This window comes from Dromiciops gliroides, chromosome 2, assembly GCF_019393635.1.
Source record: "Dromiciops gliroides isolate mDroGli1 chromosome 2, mDroGli1.pri, whole genome shotgun sequence".
Classification (NCBI taxonomy): Eukaryota; Metazoa; Chordata; class Mammalia; order Microbiotheria; family Microbiotheriidae; genus Dromiciops; species Dromiciops gliroides.
Genome location: NC_057862.1, coordinates 72,401,110 through 72,417,830, shown reverse-complemented (window position 1 = coordinate 72,417,830; position 16,721 = coordinate 72,401,110). Strand labels below are relative to the sequence as shown.

Below are 16,721 nucleotides of genomic sequence, written 5' to 3'. Positions count from 1 at the left end.
CAGAATAAATTGGGGATGATCTCAGAGGGAAAATAAAAGCATTAAGGGGGATGCAGAACAGCTTCTTGTAGATGGTAGTATTTTAGCTAAATCTTAAAGGGAGCCAGGGAAGTCAGGAGATGGATATGAGGAGGGAGAGAATTCCAGGCATGGAAGAGGGTTAGTGGAAATGCACAGTGGGAAAATGGAGTACTTTGAGGAGCAGCAGGAAGTCTAGTGTCATTCAATTGCAGCATATGTGGAGGACAGTAAGGTGTAAGAAGATTGGAAAGATAGGAAAGGACCAGGTTATGAAAGGTTTTAAAAGCCAGAGGATTTTCTCCTTTTTCAAATGTATCATGTGAAACTAAAAGGACAAATCAGAAATAGTAACTACAACCACAAAGAAAAGGGCAGTCATATATGAGCTGTGTGAACAGACATGCTAGTCTATTTGGTCACATCAGGGTCACCGGCAGGAGCTTGGCCTCCATATCTTTTTTTTTTTTTTTTTTTTTTTTTAGTGAGGCAATTGGGATTAAGTGACTTGCCCAGGGTCACACAGCTAGTAAGTGTTAAGTGTCTGAGGCCGCATTTGAACTCAGGTCCTCCTGAATCCAGGGCCAGTGCTCTATCCACTGCGCCACCTAGCTGCCCCTTGGCCTCCATATCTAATTCAAGGCAGTATGGTAATATGTTCACATGAGGACTGTCCTATCATTATAATGCCCCTTTTATTTTCCATTGTCAAAGGATGGGAATTCAAAAAAGGAAAGGGAAAAGAATTGGACTTTAATGGTGAAATTCTGGAATCTCTTTTTAAAGAGATGGCTAATCTGGAAAGGAAACAGTGACCATAAAAAACCACATGGCATCAAGAACAGGTCAGGTTAGCCCAGGGATTCTTCAACTTTTTAATGTATTTGTCCTCTTTGGTAGTCTAGTAAAACTGAAGGACCTCTTCTTAGGATAATGTTTTTAAATACATAAAATTAAATTGATGGGATTATAAAGGACATGAATTGCATTGAACTATAGTTAGAATAATATAAAAAATAAATTAATGGGCCCCAAGTTAAGAATCCCCATCCTAAATTAACCTTATTTAATTATTTTCTTTTGCCAGGGTTATTTATTTTATTATTTAGGAAAATCCCATAGATATAGATAAATTCTATAGATATAGCTTACCTGTATTTCGCTGTGGCATCTGACAGTCTCCCATGCCATTCTTATAGAAAAGATGGATATGTATGGGCTAGAGAATAGTACAATGAGGCATATTTAGAACTAATTAAATGGCCAGATCCAAAGAATAGTCATTCATGGTTTGATTTCCGTGTTAAAGGAGGCCTTCAGTGAAATATCCCAAGGGGTTGTGCTTGGCCTTATGGAACTGGACATTTTAAAAATCAGTGTCTGAATAGAAGATTATCAGATTCCAGATGACACAAAACTAGGAGGTATAGCTGCCATAATAGGATCAAGATCCAAAGATCAACATCTCAGCAGGCTAGAACTTTGTGCTGAATCAATGAGATGAAAGTCTCATTGGGAAGTGATAGTCTGTCCAGTTTTAATATATCTTAGGCCACAGATCACAGGACCATTCAGTTCTGGGTACCACTTTAGAAAGTGATAAACTGATGAGCATGTAGAAGAGGGTGACAATGATCATGCTAATAATAATAGAAATAGTTTATCTCATCACTGTCAGGTATAAAAATTTAGCACCTACAGAAAAAATATAAGATATAACCTGGTACTTAGGATTATATGTCTAAAGCTAGATATGTTTTATGGAATGATAGATGAAAAGTCCCCATACTACAAATATAGACCTTACAATATTCTTTGGTTCTCAACCAATAGAATACTGAAACTGAAGTATTATCTAAGACTGAACTCTTGCCTACAATCATTTGGACATAACATAATCTATAAAAGCCTTAAGAACATTTTGAATAGATGTCAACATACCACATAAGCACAATTCCAAAGGTACGTGGAACGAAAAGCTTTCACAATATAGAAACTTAGCAGAAGAAATAATAATTATGTGGGGACAGGATGAGGTACATATCATCCTGATTGTCCTGTTTTCTACTGGAGTTGTACCAAGTAAACTATTGAAGATGAACTTTCATTCCAATACTTTTATTCAATAACCTGGCTCTTTTTAATGATTTTTTTTCTTTTAAAATATTTTTAATAATAAACATTTTAATTTATAGTTTTGAGTTCCAAATTTTATCCCTCTTTCCCTCCCTTCCCCCTCCCTGAGGTGGTAAGCAATCAGGTATGGGCTATACATGTGCAATTATGAAAAACATGACCATATTAGTCTTTTTGTATAAGAAAATTTTAATAAAAGGAAAAAATGAAAGGAAGTGAAAAATAGCATGCTTCAGTCTGTGTTCAGTCAATATCGGTTCTTTCTTTGGAAGTGGATAGTATGCTTCATCATTAGTCCTTTGGAATTGTCTTGGATCATTGTATTGCTGAGAATAGTTAAGTTCATTCACAATTCTTCATCAACCAATATTGCTGTCACTGTGCACAACATTCTTCTGGTTCTGTTCACTTCACTATATATCAGTTCATATAAGTCTTCCCAGACCTTTCTGAAATCATCCTGTTTGTCATTTCTTATAGAACAATAATATTCCATCACCATCATATACCACAATTTGTTTAGTCATTCCCCAGTTGATGGGCATTCCTTTGATTTTCAATTCTTAGCCACCACAAAAGAGCTTCTATAAATATTTTTGTACAAATAGGTCTTTTTCTCTTGTCTTTGGAACCCAGTTCTTCTAACAAAATGTGTAATAGTTCTCAGAAATTAACTATAACAGAGTAGCAGCAGGACAGTGATTTGTTCCAGCAACTTTTCTGTATCAATTCCATTGAAAAAATAGAAATGATTTTAAATAGCAAAAGTTGCTGCTTCTGACAACTACTATTATTATTATGATTACAACCACCACCACTATATCACTCCCCCAATATAACTACTCCCATTTACACATTGTTTGTCCTTCATTCCCAAAGAGGACCATGACATTGCACTGAATTAGATTTTTTTGTTTTTTTATTTTAGTGAGGCAATTGGGGTTAAGTGACTTGCCCAGGGTCACACAGCTAATAAGTGTTAAGTGTCTGAGGTCGGAACTCAGGTCCTCCTAACTCCAGGGCCGGTGCTCTATCCACTGCGCCACCTAGCTGCCCCGGATTTTTTTTTTTTTTAAGTGAGGGAGGACTGTGAAAGGTCACCAACCTCACTCTCCTCCAGAGTCAACTGGGTCCAGTGGCATAGAATTGTAAAGACTGCAAAATACTTTATACATGACTCAGAGAACTCCCATGTTTGTGCCATATGAAGACAGACTGAATAAATTGAGACTTTTTTTGGGGGGTAGGACATATGATTGCTCTTTTCAAGTTTTGGAAGGTATTAGTTTTGGTTTGCTTGACACTGGAAGACAGAAATAACAATGGATAGAATTTACATCAATTTGAGATTGATGTAAAGAAAAATTCTCAACAGCTGGAGCTATCCCAAGTTGAAATAGGCTTCTCTAGCATATAGTTGGTTCCTCCATGGCTGGAAGCCTTCAAACAAAGGCTGCATGACCATTTCTTGGGTATGCTATAGGGCAGAGGTGTCAAACTCACACCCCTCCAGCAAAACTCTGAGTGCTGTAGCAGAATCAGATTGAAATAAAAATACAATACAACGTAGATAATGTTAATGTGTGGTTTTCTAAGTTAGAATGCTATTGGAAGGATCTATTTCCATTTGAGTTGACACTACTGTTTCAGGAAGAGCTTTGTTATTGTAGCAGGTAAGCTAAATAGCCTCTAAGTTCTCTTCTAATTCTGAGATACTATGATAGTATGAATTTTCAAGGTAGCAAATTCCATCCCTTTAAATGTCCCAATTTTTTTTAAAGACGAGTTGGAAATATTTCTAAAATGTCTTATGAGCTACTATCCTTTATAAAACAAGGTGCTTAGGATATAACTTTTTTTGGATGAACTAGTCATTGTTATGAGCACAGAACTGCAGATTCTTACAGTTGAAAGGACCCTCAGAGATCATTTAGTTCAATTGTTATGAAACATAATATCCCTGACAAGGAGTCAGGCAGTCCCCACTTATCCTATCTGATGATGGAAAACTTAGCACCTGTAATTTTTTAGAAAATTGTGTTTTTTTAAACCAAAATTTACCCTCCTATAACTTCTACTGGTTGGTCCCATTTCTGGCTTTTGCAGCCAAGCAGAGCATGACTGGTTCTTCTGCAACATGATAGTCTTTTAAGTATTTGAAAGTTGTGATCATATTCTTTCCAAAGTTTTTTTTCTTCTCCAGGCTAAACATCTCCATCCAGTTTTCCTTACCAGACCTCAGCGTGGTTTTGAGTTACTGCAATATCCTGGTCTGCTTTGAACTCCTAAAATGTGATACCTTAAAATGAACACAATTTCAGATATGGTTTGGCAAGGGTAGATCACTGCAAGATAATCGCACCCCTCATTATTGATACTATTCTTCTATTAATATTTCTATTTAATTTTGTGGGGCAATGAGGTTTAAGTGATTTGTTTAGGGTCACACAGCTAGTAAGTGTCAAGTGTCTGAGACCAGATTTGAACTGAGGTAGTCCTGAATCCAGGACTGGTGCTTTATCCACTGTGCCACCTAGCTGCCCAATCTTTTTAAAAATTATTAATACTTCTATTAATAAGATCTTCCTCACCCTTTTTGGTTTTTTGTTACCAAATCACATGATTGACTCATGTAGCATCTGTTATCATACTGCCCTCTAATAATGATGACTTTGGAAGCTATTGACAGCTCATGGGATATTTGCCTCTACATTAAATGACCCTAGATTGCTTCTGTCATTTCTGGCAATGCTTTCTTTCTTTCTTTCTTTTTTTGTTTTTTGCAGGACAATGAGGGTTAAGTGACTTGCCCAGGGTTACACAGCTAGTTAAGTGTCAAGTGTCTGAGGCTGGATCTGAACTCAGGTCCTCCTGAATCCAAGGCCAGTGCTTTATCCACTGTGCCACCTAGCTGCCCCTCTGGCAATGCTTTTAAATACCCCTTTGTCACTTTTCTTTTTGTCCCTCTTTATTCTAGCAGCTCTCCCCTATGCCTCTGATTTGCTGCTTCTGTTTTTTTGAGAAGGGAAGCACGATAACTAACACAGTTAGAATTGTGTTTTTAAAAAGAGTCAATAATCTCTGAGTGAGAGCCTGAGGAGATCTTCTTCTTCTTCTTCTTCTTCTTCTTCTTCTTCTTCTTCTTCTTCTTCTTCTTCTTCTTCTTCCTCTTCTTCTTCTTCTTCTCCTTCTCCTTCTTCTTCTTCTTCTTCTTCTTCTTCTTCTTCTTCTTCTTCTTCTTCTCCTCCTCCTCTTCCTCCTTCTTCTTGCAGGGCAGTGAGGGTTAAATGACTTGCCCAGAGTCACACAGCTAGTAAGTGTCAAGTATCTGAAGGCTGGATTTGAACTCAGGTCCTCCTGAATCCAGGGCTGGTCCTTTATCCATTGTGCCACCAGTTGACCCCCTGAGGAGATTTTACATGAGCAAAGTGCATGTACTGATAGAAAGTATATAAACCTTAAGACATTTATTTTGGCCTATGAGAGCCCTATTTTATTCAATAATTTATTTGATATGGATTAGATGTGCTGCACTAATATAGTTGCTTGTTATTTTGCATTCTTTCTGGTTCTCTGAACATTTACCATGCACTAAGAGCTGTGGATACAAATAAAAGCAGGAAGAAAGACAGTCGCTATCTTCAATGAGCTTCCATTCAACTGGGGAAGACAACACAAAAAAGGAATCTGAAAAGGGATGGAGAGGGAAGCTTAGTGGAGAAAGTCCAGAGTCAGGAGTGGAGCTTGTAGAGGAATTAAAAACATGGCTGCCTGGGCACTTTCTTTAATATGGAGATTCTTAGAGGAAAGGACCAATCAGAGCAAAGGGCTGAAGGAGATGGCATAACTTTTGGAGGGCAGTGAGAAGGCTACAGTGGCATGATGGAGAAATTCAGGGGTACAGCCTGGAAAGGAATGAGAACCAAATATTTGAGTAATGTAGTATTACTACCCATGCTTAGCTATGAAGAATTTATTTAGAGGACTCATGTTGGTAGGAGTCAGTTTAGTTTTGAGACTTTTTTTTTGTGGGACAATGAGGGTTAAGTGACTTGCCCAGGGTCACACAGCTAATGTGTCAAGTGTCTGAGGTCAGATTTGAACTTAGGTCCTGTATCCGGGCTGAAGCTTTATCTACTGCACCACCTAGCTGCCCGCCCCTCCCCCCCATACGTAGTTTTAAAATGTTCCGTTGTTAGGACTATCCAAGGACATGTTTGTGTCAACAAAAACAAAATCTAAAAATGGATCTCTTTCAATGTAAGAAGTGGTTCACACATCTGGCAGAAGTTAGGTCAAACTGGACAAGAGCTCATGTTGAGTAATATAGAAGTTTAGAGCAGGACAGGGTTTTAGGGATCTTCTGACCATGCTCCTCATTATATAGATAAGGAAACTGAGGTCTAGAGAGGTCAAGTCCAAGATCACATGGTTTGTAAATGCTAAGAGGGAGGATTCAAACTCAGGTTTCTTGATTTCATCTTCTAGCCTCTTTCTGCTATGCCATGACATCTCTCAACTCAGACCTTCCAGGATTCTGTGAAATCTTTTAGTTACATTTAAAAATTATAAACCAAGATTTTTGTTGCATTGGGGGTAGAATTTTCCAGCATTAGGAAAATACAGAACCAAAGCAATCCAGGAAACATAAGTTACTATAGAAAAGTGGAAGTCACCTTCCTTATTCTCAGGACCTCTGACTTATTGGTATCTTTGAGAGGCTGCCACGTCAAATGTGTTGAATCTTCGGGCTCTCGCTATCATTGCCACCATAGCCAACTCTCCATATGCTCAGCTATTCTCTGAGTTGTTTTTCATTAGCAGATTTAGAATGAATCATTTATATGTTATTTTCAACCAGGTCCCTGGGTGGCCAACACCATGTATTGGTAGATGACTGTGGATGGGAGCAAAGAGTTAATTTTAGATATGGATGTGAGCAAAGCCAACTAATTCTAACTGGAACTGAAGCCAGGATCGAATGAGCACAAACTTACTTAGCAGCTATGATGGGTACTGAAGATGTGTTAGGTCTTTGCAGCCTTTGGCATAGGGTTAGGTGGCAACTCTTTATATAATTATTGGGGCAGCTAGTTGGCATAACAGATAGAGTGCCATACCTGGAGTCAGATAGAACTGAGTTCAAATATTGCCTTAGACACTTACTAGCTGTATGATCCTGGACAAATCACTTAACCTCTGTCTGCCTCAGTTTCTTCATCTGTAAAATGGAGATAATAATAGCACCTACCTCCCAGATTGTTTTGAGCTTGAATGAGATAATAAGGGTAAAGGGTGTAGCACAGTGCTCACTACAGAGTAAGGGCCATATAAATGTTGGCTATTATTATTATCCATTCTGAACAATGTCATGTAAATTAAATTGCTAGGGGAAGGTCTTCAGGTTTTTTTTTTTTTCAGTAGCATCCAACTCTTTGTGACCTCATTTGGGTTTGTTTGTTTATTTTTTGGCAAAGATACTAGAGTGGTTTGCCCTTTCCTTCTCCAGATTTTACAGATGAGGAAACTGAGGCAAACAGGGTTAAGTGACTTGGCCAGGGTCACACAGCTAGTAAGTATCTGAGGCTGGATCAGAACTCACAAAGAGAAGTCTTCCTAACTCTAGGCCTAGCACTCCATGCACTATGGCGCCACCTAGCTGCCCCAGGGAAGGTCTAGACAAGATTATTCTGTATCTAGTTGTTTGCAATAGCCTTCTTTTCCCAGCATAGTTCTCTGTCGAAAGTTTACTGACCTGGAAGGCAGCATACCCAGCGCTGACACATCCATCACGTGACTGTGGCCTGGTCACTTAATTTCCCAGAACTTCAGGTTCCTCATCTGTAAAATGGAGCTGATATTTCCTTTATTACTTTACCTTATAAGGAAAGTACTTTGTAATCTTTAAAACACTGTAACAGTGGGAGCTATTGTTGCTCTTTGACAATTATTTGTCACAAATGTAAATAACAGTTGCTACCTGGATTCATGGCTCCCTCATTCTTCACTTCAGAGTAGATGCTAGAGAATGGTGCTGAGAAGAGAGCTGGAAAGACAAGAAAATGAAATGGGAACTTTGCTCTTACTGTTAGGAGGTAGGCCAGATAAGTTGGAGTGTTCATACTGACCGACTTCCTGGATCTTTAGAATTGCTTTGTGCTTTACCATTAAAAATGAGTATTTACACTGTGCATCACCACAAGATCTCTCATCACCCGAGACCTGATCAGTCAGAATACTAAGGAAATGGGATTTTTCTATTTGAATTTTCTGATGAAGTATGGGTATCTGACATCGTGTGGGAGAGTGCCCTGAAATACTTTAATCTTCAGTTGGGGACTGAGGGTATTGGAGGTGTAAGGGCCATAATTCTGAGCTCTATTCCCTCTTGTCCCAGACTGTAGGTGTAGATGTAAAAATCATAGGAGATTGGGCAGTAAAAATGCAGCAGGGGAATGTGAATTTTCAGAGGGTCCACATTCCTGTTTCCTCATCATGTTATGGCCTGTGAGCACAGAGTAGGCTGGGAAAGAGAAAATACTCCCTGGTTGAGATGAGGGAAATACTTGGAATGGGTAGTAAAACAATGAGAGTAGCTGATATTGATCTATTATACTTCCTTACAGCAAGAGGTATCCCCCAAAGGAATACAATATCCCAGGAGGTAATGGTCTTCTCCTCACTGTGGATCTTCAAACTGAATGACCACTTGGTGTAGGGATTATTAATAGGTTTCATCAGATGTTGCCAAGGTCCCTTACAACGCTAAAATTCTGTGTTTCAGTGACTTAACACTTAAAGGGTTAGAAAATGCTTTACAAATATTATTTAATTTGATCCATTCAAACAACCCTGGGAAGTAGGTGCTATTATTCATTCCTTTTGTGCACACTGAGGCAGGATTTGAGCATACATCTTTTCTCCTCTGAGTCATAGGAAATTCCACTGCATAGGAAAATAGGAAAGAAATGAAGGGAGATGATCTATGTATTCTCATTAAGGAACTAGGAAGTGCAAAGATATGTGTCTATCTTTTCCATTAGGACAATATGAGAATGTGGTATTCTTCCATGGGCAGAAGCGGCACATGGAGTAAGAGGAAGTGGGTTGTGGGATGCTTTCCAAACTTTTACCATCCCTCTACAAATACCAGGAGGTGCTGCATGGCAGTCTCCTTCTCCTTCCTTAGGTTCTACTCGGTCACTGTGGCCCCTGGGTAAGAACAAGACAGCAACAGAGCACCATGAGGCTTTGGACATTTATCTCTATCCACAACTGGCAGTTGTATATGGAAATTTGGTAGGATGCTGTAAATTAGTTCCTATTCTTTTGGTTTCCCTACTGAATCTTTAACTAGGTTCTTTTGGTGGGGGCTGAGAGATTTTATTTTGGAAAGATAAGTTTTCTATAGAAAATTTACCTAAATCATCCCTTTATCTGGGCCTCAATTTCTTCATCTGTAAAATGTGGAATTTGGACAGAATGGCATGGCAGAATAAACACTGGCACCAGAACCAGAGAACATGAATTCAAATTTCCCCTCTGACACTTACACTCGGTGTGACCTTGTACATGTCTATTAATCTCTTTGAGTCTTAGTTTCCTAATTGGTAAAATGAGTATCTTGGAATACATGGCCTCTGAGGTCCCTTACAGCTCTGGATCTATGATTTTACATAAAATCCAAGGCCTTTTTGAGTTCTGATACTATGAATTAACTTATTTCTTTAAAACTCATTTGTTTTATTTTTGAAATTGGGCAGTGTGTTTGTTGGAAATTTTGAGTGTCTGATATGAATGTCCTTCTCTGGAGTAGACTCAGGAGAACCCAGCATTTCAGTTTTAAAAAAAAGCTATAATACTTGCCTCCTGCAGGTTATTATGTCAATTACTAAGTTATGGGCCATTTAACTCATTACTGGATGCTTAAATGAGGGAGCACACCCTTGGCTTAGGGGAAAACATCAGCTTGAGATGTACTGTCACATCCCTTTATGTGAGGCAGAAGAATAACATATGATTTGATTGGATAAAGAAGGGTCAGTGGTTGAGTCTGCTTTGCAAAGCAATTGGGATTGGATGTGATCATCCTGCCTGAAGTAAGATTTTGGGTTCTTACGGAGGTGGAACCCTTTTTTCTGAGTGGCCCAAGTCACTCTTAAGTATTGTCCCATTTAGACATGAGGGGAATATTTAGTATTTTTGCCCTAATTCTCATAACTCAAATTCCTTTTCTCCTCTGGTGCCATGTCCTTGCTCCCCAAAGCCAAATCAGAATTCCTACTATTAATTAGGTGCCTGTCTTCCTTAGCCTAGTATTTTCTTTTCTTTTTTCCCTTTTCTCTCTCTTTTTCTTTTTTGGTGGGGCAATGAGGGTTAAGTGACTTGCTCAGGGTCACACAGCTAGTGACCCTAGTGAGTGAGGCCAGATTTGAACTCAGGTCCTCCTGAATCCAGGGTCGATGCTTTATCCACTGTGCCACCTAGCTGCCCCTAGCCTAGTATTTTCAGTGCTGCCCTTTGGGCTATCTAGGGCTCTGAACTTGACCTGAAGCAAGGCATTTCACTACTGTGGACTTCAGTATTCCCATCCATAAAATGACACAAATGATGACATATAGACATTACTGAGGGGAGCCCATTCCAGTTTCCAGATTTTGAGATTATTGATTACCCTCTGGCTAAGTATCATATAACACAAAGAGCAGATCACTTTGTGGCTTGGACAAACCTGCTCATTTAATATGGGGGGCTTGAGGTTATTGTCTCTCAAATTCCTCCTTTTCCTGTCCTAGCTTTTCCTAGAATAAGATATAGGAGGTCAGGTTAGGGCTTCAGACTCTACAATCTTAAAGGGGAAAAGAAAAAGGTAACTCTCCTCACCCTCTTCTTCCTTTGTGTTCCCACATTTTATTATTGTTTCCTATCCTTTCTGAGAAATGAAATGGTCATTTCTACCCATTTTTCCCATGGCAAAAATGTTCACATCAAACGTTCACATGCCCCTTTATTCTCTATCTGCTATTAAAAGCCCCAGAGATATCAGCAGAGAATAAACCACAGAAACTAAACTCTTCAGTGGCCTGGAAGTGAAACTTGTGGCAGAAGGCAGTGTGTAGCCCTTTGTTTTTGTTCTCCCTGGGAATGTTTTGTATATATGGCTAGGCCTCTTCTTTCCCATGAATAGGTCTACATGCAATCTGTTTGGATTGGAGAAAGAATTGATCTGGTAATGCTCTACCATGATGTCCATCTAATGAATGTTGTTCATTGGAAATGAGTGTCTACAAATTTTCTCTGACAGATTGCTTGAGTCTGCACATTAGCTACTCCTCCTGTTTTACTCTGGGCAAAAGAAAATTCATGTTGAATTTTACCTGAAGATACCCAGACAAAGTTATCCTTCCACCTTGCTTTTTCCTTAATGATTACCTAACTGTTCACTGTTCCAGATAGTCAACATCTCAAAGAAAACTAACTTGTAAAAGACAACAAGGTGGGGGGTGGCTAGGTGGCGCAGTGGATAAAGCACCTGCCCTGGATTCAGGAGTACCTGAGTTCAAATCCGGTCTCAGACACTTAACACTTACTAGCTGTGTGACCCTGGGCAAGTCACTTAACCCCCATTGCCTTACTCAAAAAAAAAAAAAAAAGAATGAGGCAAATTATCTAGGGTTGTACCAGATGATCATATTTTTAAATCTGGAAGGGACCTTGAAGGTCATTGAATCCAACTCCTCTCATTTTATAGATGAGTACGCTGAGGACCAGAGAAATTAAGTGATTGTCCAAGGTCACACAGAGTAGTAAATGGCAGTTGGGATTTTGATGCAGATTCTTTGATGAACTCTATCATTCATTCCATTGTACCAGGATGCTAGTTGATTTAAGATCCATTGAGTGTTGTCAAAAGAGATAGGTTTTACCTTGTGGTTCTATAATGAAAGGAAACTGTTTAAGAGTCCTATTACCTTGTTTGGAGTTTAGATGCATATCCTTCTTGGTGTCTTGACATGACAGGGCTAGAAAGGTCCTGCAGAGGTTATGTGATTTATATTGAAATCAAGAAAGAGTGTCAACCAAGTTTAGAGAAGGAGGTTCCAATACCTTCTTTGCCAATGTAGTTCAGTATTCTTATCAGTGTGCCCTTGTTGTTCAGTTATTTCAGGCCTGTCTGAGTCTTTGTGACCCCATTTGTCAAAGATACTGGACGGGTTTGCTATTTTCTTCTCCAGCTCATTTTACAAATGAGGAGAATGAGGCAAACAGGGTTAAGTGACTTGCCCAGGGTCTCACAACTAGTAAGTGTCTGAGGTTGGATTAGAGCATACAAAGATGAGTCTTCCTGACTTCAGGCCTGCACTGTATCCACTGAGCTATCTAGCAGCCCCCATGAATGCCCTTATCGAAGGATATTCTTTCTCATCCTTATTTAGATGTTCATTAGTATGGATAGATTAGGCATGGCACTCTCTGGAGGCAGAGATATGGACTTTAGAATAATAGCACATTTTCATAGCTCATTCAGGTTTACACAGTATCTTCCATCCAACTACTCTTTGGGCAGGTATGGAAGTTATTTTAAGCCAAATTTTACAGATGGGGAAACTGAGACCCACAGAAGTTAAATGTTCTTCTCAGAGTCACACAACTTATACACATAGGCAGGGACTAGCATTATACTCGGATCTCTCCTAACTGTAGTTTTTGTATCTCTTCTGCTATGCCAAACTGATCACTTTAGTGAAGCATTCTTATAGCTTTAAGTCTGTTCTCTTGCCTGAACTTCAGCAGAGGAGAGCTACTTTAGAGTCGTCACCATCAATAATTAAATTCAATTAAAACCCATTTATTAAGTGACTACTATGTGAACATCATTGTTCTATGTCCTGGCTATAAAAGAGAGGGAAAAAACTAGTCCCTACGCTTAAAGAGCATAGATTCAGGGGGTTGGGAGGTGAGGAGGAGGAAGAGATAGAACATGTAGATAAATATGAGATAGATTGGGGAGGGAGAGAGCACGAGTAATTAGGGAGTTCAGGAAAGGTTTCCTACAATAGCAGGTGGCACTTAAATGGAACTTTGGAGAAAGCTAAGGGGTCTAAGAGGTGAAGGTGAGGAGGGAGGATGTTCCAGGCATGGCAGACCGGCTCTACAGGAGCAAAAGAGGGGGCCGATGGAACCACAAGTTGAGAGAGCAGCAAGTGGGCTTGACATACCTGGAGGCAGCTATGGTCTGGTCATATTGAGAATCAATTGAATGGGGGTAGATGGGTCTTATTACTCCTCAAGGATGTATTCCAGGGTGCTTAGTGTTTCCTAATTCTAGAATTGCCCTGAGTTACTCTGGAGTGAGAATGGTGAATTTGAGCATGATTAGAGAGAAACATTTCCTGAAATCTTGAGGATCCAGGGTCTGGTTAGGGATGTGTATAATTCTCAATCAAAGTGAATTAAGGAATTAAGTGAGAGAAAGGAGGTTTGGAACAGTACCCTATAGGGTCTCTTCAACATCACCCCCTAGAAGGCAGCATGTTTGTCATTACACATTTTATATACATTTCTGTGCTAGAAATGACCACATTTCCCAATTCCAACTGTACCTGAGAGGCCGATGCCACAGATCCCCAGTGGTAAAGTGTAATGGGATCATTATAGTGTCTGCTTTGCTGATGCTGCTACCATTGATTGTGTATGAATTACCTGCTGCAGTATTGGTCTCACAAATGCTTTATATTCGTTCACAAAACTACTCTCATGTTGGTAAGCATCAAGGATCACTGAACCCTTTAAAAATGTAATGCTAGGGGTAAGCTAGGTGGCACTGTGCATAAAGTACTGGCCCTAGATTCAGGAGGACCTGAGTTCAAATCGAGCTTCAGACGCTTCACACTTCCTGGCTGTGTGAACCTGGGCAAGTCACTTAACCCTCATTGCCCGCCCCCCCCCCCAAAAAAAGTGATGCTAGGAATCCTCAGGAGATCTAAAACCAGAAAGTGCTCAACCTGAGAAGAGCCTTAGAGATCACTGAGTTCAACCCCTTCATTTTACAGAGAGACTGAGGGTCAGAGCAGTTAAGTCACTTTCTTTTTTTTAATTTTTTTTTTTTTTTAGTGAGGCAATTGGGGTTAAGTGACTTGCCCAGGGTCACACAGCTAGTAAGTATTAAGTGTCTGAGACCGTATTTGAACTCAGGTACTCCTGACTCCAGGGCCGGTGCTCTATCCACTGTGCCACCTAGCTGCCCCATGTTAAGTGACTTTCAAATGTTACACAGATGGTAAGGGACAGAGATAAGATTTGAACTAATTCTCCTTACTGTCCTCCCCTCCCCCAACCCCAGTAGTCATGTTACTTTTAGTGCATGCATTGTGTGGAGAAGAGGGAAGAAAAGAAAAAACAAGGAAAGTATAATACTGCCTATTTGATGGGAAAACTGATGTTTATATAGAAGTTAAGTGATCTGCCCAAGGTAACATGGATGTAAGGGAAAAAGCTGAGATTTGAATCTGTCCAGGAAGCCATATTGCCTCTGGTGAATTCATTGGGTAGAAAGGAGAGAAGAAAAAAAATAAAAAAGAAAGCCCATTCTGTCTTTCAGATAGGAAATCTGAGTACTATAAAGATGAAATGACTTGAAGTAACTAGGTGGCACAATGCATAGAGCATGAGCCCTGAATTCAGGAGGACCTGAGTTCAAATCTGGTCTTAGATACTTATTAACTGTGTGACCGTAGCAAGTCACTTGACTCCCATTGCCTCAAAAAAAAAAAAAAAGAAAGAAAAAAGAAATTACTGGCCCAAGACCACAAGGCTATGGTGTATCTCATGGTCTAGTTGCAGTGTAGTAGGATACAGAAGCTGACCTTTTAAGTCTAAAAAAGTCTTTTTTTCCCCAGATTGAGGGCAAACTTATATTCTGGCTGTAACACTAACAGCTCAGATCTCCCCACCTTGGTTTCCATCCATTTCTGAAGAAGGGAAATTGCCTTTTCTCTCATCTCTCTTCTTAAATAGCTACCAGAGGGGTTGGGGTGTTAGCTGCCAATTAGTGGCTGCTTAAGCAGGAAGCTGGGGAAAGGTCTGCTGAGAGCAACATCATCCATGGGATCAATATACATGACAAAACATCAGAAAAAGTTACCGGAGCCCAAGGTAACCCAAACCACAGAATGTTAGAGGTGGCTTTGGAATGATCCAATCCTCCTTTAATAAATGAAGAAGCCGAGGCCTTGAGAAGTTAAATGATTTGCCTAAGGTGAGAGAGTTAGTAAGTGGCAGAGCCTGTATTTGAACTCTTGACTTTCCCATTCTCATTCTAGTGGACCTAGACCATTCTTTTTTTTTCCAGGGCAGTGAGGATTAAGTGACTTGCCCAGGGTCACACAGCTAGTAAGTGTTAAGTGTCTAAGGCCGGATTTGAACTCAGGTCCTCCTGAATCCAGGGCCTGTGCTTTATCCACTACACCACCTAGCTGCCCCCTAGACCATTTTTAAATCTTAGGGCTTCCAGAACATTTTCCTATTGCAGGTGAGTCCTCTCCTCTTTCCCTACTCATACTAACCACCTATCCTGCTTTCTGAAAATAAAATGTACTCTAGGTCTGTCTACACTGCTTTTATAGAGCACACTCAATCTTATTCAAAAAGCCACAAAGTGATCCTGAACTACCCCATTGGCATGTGACGTGATTGTTACTTTTCTTTCTTCTAGGGGGCCCACTGTGCTCTTGCTGTGTTCCAGATGCCATGGGGCTCTCTTTCCTCCCTACTTATGGCTGCCAGAGTAATCGTACGGCTAGCGTGGCTGCCCTCCGCATGAAAGCCCGGGAGCACTCAGAGGCTGTCCTGCAGTCTGCCAACCTCCTGCCTCCTACCAGCAGCAGCCCCACCCCACCCACCAAACCCAACCCAGAGAATAGCCAAGACAAGACGCCCCCCGCCAAGGAACAGAATGAGGGGGAGAAGAGTGTATGAGTTGCTAAAGTCACAGATTGATTTTAATAAACCCTACTATGTCCTCCTCCCTTCCTTGTCTCCTCTCCTCAGCCCCCAAGCAGAAACGTTTAACACAAGTTGTGAGGTGGATCCCCACATCCTAGACAGCCTTTTGTGTAGTGGAGCACCATGGAGTCTTCCTGGAGATCAGAGAGATAAAAGGGACAGAAGGATGAATCCTTTGGCTGCACACGACATAGTCCTTCTTGAAAGCTGATGGATGAGTCTGTGTAACTTATTTATTTATTCACGTATTTGTTTGTTGCTCATTTGTCCCTCTTGCTGTTGGGCATGCTTGAGGGTTTAAGTGACTCACTTCCCAGCCTCCCTCAGACCTCTGCAGTGAGGTCATTACAATTTTTCTCCAGTGCTACTGTCATGATTGTATAGTCCCCAGAAACAGAATATCAGAAAGGCAGGATCCCTTTCCCTTAATGCTCTCGACCCACTCCCAGAGCCTCTCTGAGCTCATTTCTATATCTCAAAGAGCTTTTCTTTTCAATCCAAAGTTTTCTAACTTGCACTGTTGAGCTTTGGCACATACCCAAGTTGGCAGTAGAGTTAGTTGC

General features: G+C 40.3%; 1 protein-coding gene across 2 annotated transcripts in view; it reads left to right on the top strand.

Moving 5' to 3' along the window:
- Positions 1-16,444, top strand: part of DRGX (dorsal root ganglia homeobox) — a 48,548-nt gene extending 32,104 nt beyond the window's left edge. For both annotated transcript variants that reach the window (XM_043989341.1, XM_043989342.1), the window contains exon 6: positions 15,869-16,444. In XM_043989341.1, the coding sequence (XP_043845276.1) occupies positions 15,869-16,131 (263 nt within the window). In that variant the 3' untranslated portion in view covers positions 16,132-16,444. The remainder of the gene's footprint in view (positions 1-15,868) is intronic.
- Positions 16,445-16,721: the final 277 nt, after the last annotated feature.